This window comes from Epinephelus moara, chromosome 12 (assembly GCF_006386435.1).
Source record: "Epinephelus moara isolate mb chromosome 12, YSFRI_EMoa_1.0, whole genome shotgun sequence".
Lineage (NCBI taxonomy): Eukaryota > Metazoa > Chordata > Actinopteri > Perciformes > Serranidae > Epinephelus > Epinephelus moara.
In genome coordinates, this window is record NC_065517.1 from 11636121 (window position 1) to 11641115 (window position 4995).

At 45.2% G+C, this 4995-nt stretch overlaps 1 protein-coding gene across 1 annotated transcript in view; it reads left to right on the forward strand.

Annotated features, from left to right (window-relative positions):
• The window catches only part of LOC126398404 (uncharacterized), a 22662-nt gene that overhangs the window by 12204 nt on the left and 5463 nt on the right, over positions 1-4995 (forward strand). The window contains exon 3 of the mRNA XM_050057718.1: positions 4152-4265. Coding sequence (XP_049913675.1) covers positions 4152-4265 — 114 coding nt within the window. The remainder of the gene's footprint in view (positions 1-4151; positions 4266-4995) is intronic.

Sequence of the window (4995 nt, forward strand, 5' to 3'; positions counted from 1 at the left end):
GTCTTTCTCAACTTTCTCTCGGAGCTGGCCATACAGTTTGGGCATTTCTGTCTCAGTAAAATACTTGCGGCTCGGAGGCTCGTATCTTGGATCAAGGGTTTTAATCATGTCTTTAAACCCGCTGCGCTCCACCGTTTGGAAAGGGACCATGTCTTTGCACAAGTGTGTTGTGATGGCTCTTGTTATGTCATTCCACTGCGTGCTCTTTCTGTCACAAGTCGGATCCACCGTTTGGAAAGGGACCATGTCTTTGCACAAGTGTGTTGTGATGGCTCTTGTTATGTCATTCCACTGCGTGCTCTTTCTGTCATAAGGAGTACTCTTGGAAAAGGCTTGCGCAATGGAGGTCTGTTGTTGGGTAGCGGGGGAAACTTTTTTCTTTCCTCCCGTGTTCGTAGACTGAGCCGGTGTTTGAGCCGAGCGCAGCCTCTGGCTCTCCGCATACTCGAGCACGTTTTGATTTCAAATGGTAAAATAAATTGCTCGTGTTACCTTTGTTGGCGGTCACAGTTACTCCACACATCTTGCAGATGACATTTTTCTGCTCAACATCCAACTTTTTAAACCTGAACCACGTCCAAATGTTTTAAAAGGAAACATTCCCCTGACCGGCGCTCAATATTAAAAAATCAAAAGGCAAAAAATTATCAAATTGCTGGTAAATAAAAAAGCCAGCCTAAAAAGCAAGCGCCGAGCTCTGATGACCCAGTCCGGAGATGTTTCTGGTCACGCCTCAACAGCTGAGCCGTATGAGTCAGACTTTGGCCAACAACAACAGCAACAACGGCGGTGAATCTCACGCCATGAGATGTATGGCTGAAAATGATTTAGACACAAAAATGAGGGATATATTAAATGAATGGGGGCTTAATCCTCATGAAAAAAATATAATGCTCTGTTACAAAGATACCTCACCCTGATCAAACAAGGGGAGGAGGAACGTCGACTTTACCTAAAGACGGCGAGCGGCCTACCTCGTGACTCTGACGAGCCGGAAGAAAAACAAGATGAAAATGAAGAAAAGGACAAGAAAGAGGGAGGACTGGATGAGACGGCGCGAAGTACAGCAAAATCTTCCTCAGTGCGACCGCAAAAATGCCGAGTATATTATTAAGAAATTAGTCCAGAACCAGGACAGGTGGACTCCTAAGGGCGAATTTATTCATTGTAAGAGGTTGGCATATGACTGACTTGTTTAAAAACCTACCAGTCTCTTATAAAAAGAAATCTCTAACGCCTAAGGGATGGATGGGCTTTTAGAATACTCTGACGGAGCTCAACATACCGATAACCTCGGTGACCAATCCTCGCGCTCGCGCTCAATATCGTCGACTCAAAACCACCGGAGGGTGGCGTGAAGGAGAGGAAGAAGAGGAAGAAGGAGAAGAGGGGGGCATAGCGCTGGTCGAGAGGGAGAAAGGAAAGCGGAAAAAAACAAGATTTAATTCATTTAATGGTTGGGACACAAAATATTGACACTTAAGGCAAAATTTGGACATGTTCACTGTGGGGTGGACTCACTTATGTTGCCAGCTGTTTAGATGTTGATGGCTGTGTTTTGAGTAATTTTCAGAGGAAGGTAAATCTATACTACTATACAAGCTGTACACTGACTACTTTAAGTTATATCAAAGTGTCATTTCTATAGTGTTGTCCCATGAAAAGATATAATGAAATATTTGCAAAAATGGGAGGGGTGTACTCACTTATGTGAGATACTGTATGAGGTATACATGATTCAAACAATAACAAGTTATATGAGGTATACATGTTGAAAACATTACAAGATATATGAGGTATACATGTTGAAAACATATATGAGGTATACATGATTTAAAAACAATCACAAGATATATGAGGTATACACGGTAAAAAACAAAACAAAAAACATAGCATTAGGCTAACGAAATATACCCAGATAAGGTCGGAGGTCTATATGTGCAGTTATAGACCTCCGACCTTATCTAAGCACTTTTAATGGCATAAGTGGGTATATTTCATTTCCTTTCAATATTAAGATTATTTAGAAAAGTGTTTGAAGCATTTTCGGGGCTGTTTAATTGATTATTTTGTTTTTTGAAGTGACTGTGCGCGATGCACCTGCAGCGCCTGATGTTGCAAATTGTAGGTGGCAGGTCTATTAACAAATAAACAGGTCTATCCAAGCCTAAGCTACAAACACGAACAAAACAAACCTCATCACAGTGTTTATGAATGGGATCAGTAAAATATTGTAGTGACCCTGCAGTGAATGTTCTGTTGTAACGTCAATGTTCTGTGAGCGGGGTGCGAGAGTGACGAGGATGAGGGCTGTGTGAGTGCGCGTGCTTGTGTGTGTGGAGCGAGCTGGAGGAGAGAGCAGCAGTGCATGGTTCGAGTTAACGTTACAGCTAAGTCCTTGTTTTGTGGTTGTTTTGGCGTGGTTACGGCCAACAGTAACCTGTAGCTACTGTTCAGTAACAAACGGTGGTTTGCCGAATAACCGCGTCATCCTTCCACACGTCCTGGCGGACGCTACAATGTGATGAGTGACGTGCAGCGAAGAGGGAGAGGCACAACGGCTGCTGCGTTCAAGTGTTGCCGTTTAAATCGGTTAAACACAAACACACACCTCTAATTGGCAGGTTAAAAAAAAAAGCCCGAGCCCGGCCCGTGTCCGAGGTAATGATGTGGTAATTGGCCCGAAGCCCGGCCCTCGGGCTGTCGGGCCGTCGAGCCCCTCGGGCCTCGAGCTCCAGCGCAGGGCTCTATCTCTCACCATATTCGGAAATCCCACAGACAGCACGCGTCCATTTCATTGGCATTCCTTTACAAGGATATCCAGTTCGCACGTCTGCTAAAGAAACGTTGGCAGCAGGCGGTGAAGAAGAAGAAGAAGAAGAAGAACCACCGTCGGGTGAATCGGGCGTTGTTGGAGTTGACGGAGGAGTGGGGTCTGTCGGTGAAGATGGAGGAGTAGGAGGAAAGCCCTGGGACGGCTGCAGCGGCGGAGAAGGAGGCTGAAAAGCCTGAGCCAGAGGAGGAGGAGAGGCTGAACGCATCAGCGACGGCGGTGCAGAAGAAGGCCTGATAAGCTCCTCTGGCGATGAAGGCGATGATGAAGGCGGTGGTGATGAAGGCGGGAGAGACATGTTTTTCAGAGTCCGTCAGTCGTTTTTAACTACGTCCTCCCGCCGTAGCTTTTTAAACGTATTGGTATGGAGGGAGGGAGGGAGGGAGGGAGGGGTTTTTGAAAAGGAGGAGGAGGAGGAGGAAGTGGGGGAGGAGTCTTCTAAAATAGCGCTTTTTTCACAAGCATAATGTCTCTAGAGCTCCGACTGCTGGCAAAGAGTTCCTTAATATTTTCCGCATTTTCCTCCATCATTTTCAACCAGTCTGTGAGAGGAATGCGCAATGATGCCTGGAATACGCGGCATTCAGAATTGAAATACTCCAAGACAAATTTGTCCTGGCCACAATTTTCTTTTTCTCTGTACCCGGCAGAATTTCTTTCAGGCCGTGCGAGGAATGTGCTTCTCTCATGTCTCTTGTCTCGGGCAGAAGGGGCGCTCTAAGATCGCTTAATCCCACCATATTTAACACACTCCAGTCTATTAAGGTGAGTGTTGCTTGGGCAACAAGAGATCCAAAAGTTTCCCCTTTCTCCAACTGATAAAAACACACTTCGTTCGTTTTATAGTTGAACTTGTAGCCCCACGCACCTCCAGCATCTAAACTCCATTCCTGCGTAAGAGCGGAGGCCGGAGGCATCTGCATGCGACCGACATGCCTGACACGCTTCTGGGGTGCTGGCCAAGATTCACGAAAACTCGTCACAACGGTGTTGCAGATGACGTTTCTCTCACCAAACATAATTTTCCCTCCTCTTCCCAGCGTTTCTTTTTTGTTTGCCGCAGCATTCTCGGAGGAATCCAACGCTCTCTTGGCCATGTTTTTTGTTTGTTTGTTTGTTTTCTCTTAACTTGTTTTTTTTTTCCTGCATAAAATCCGGAGTCTTTCCGCTCTCTTTTAAACACATTTGCTCAACACAGCTTCTTAGGAGAGGGGCGGGGAATTCCAAAGGTCACCATCCATCAAATTTTGACAGAAGCGGAATTATTCTACTCTCTTCCAAGGTTACCAATTTTTTGAAATTGTGTTTTCTCAACCAGACTGCAGCTTGTTCGGATGTCCAAACAAATGAGAATGCTGCGCCATCTGACAACCAGAGCCTGGGATCACAGCAAAGACCACCTAATGATGACAATGATGGTGATGCTGAATCGGTATGTTATCAAAATACATTTGAAAACCTGCGGAGGAGTCATTTATAAACTCTGGTAATACAGCATCAGAGATGTCATTTCTTGAAACTATTAAAAGAATAGTTCACCCAAAAATGTAAATTCAGTCATCATCTACTCACCCCCTTGCTGATAAGAAGTCAGGTGTAGTTTTTTAATCCTCAAAACACTGTTGGTGTACCACAGGGAAACAACTTCCAGTATTTTTCCAAACAATGGATGTCTATGGAGACCATGGGCAAAACCTAAAAAAAGTACCCCCAAAAAACCTTCCAAATCCTCCTATGGGGCGGGAACCAGAGGGTCACCTGTTCAAGTCCCCGTCCGGACCAAATATGGAGCGTGGACTGGTGGCTGGAGAGGTGCCAGTTCACCTCCTGGGCACTGCCGAGGTGCCCTTGAACAAGGCACAGAACCCCCCAACCGCTTGGGGCGCCTGACCAAGGCAGCCCCCTCACTCTGACATCTCTCCACTTTGTGCATGTATAGGTCCTGTTTGTGCATGTGTGTGTCTTTCGGACCTGTGTGTTAATGACAAAAAGAGTGAAAAAATGGAATTCCCCTCAGGGGGATTAATAAAGTATATATTAAAATATATATATATATATGTATATGTATATATATATATATATATATACATATATATACACAGTACTCGCTGATGACAGCGCAGAGGGTCTGCCATAGCATCACTGCTCTTACATAGTTAGGG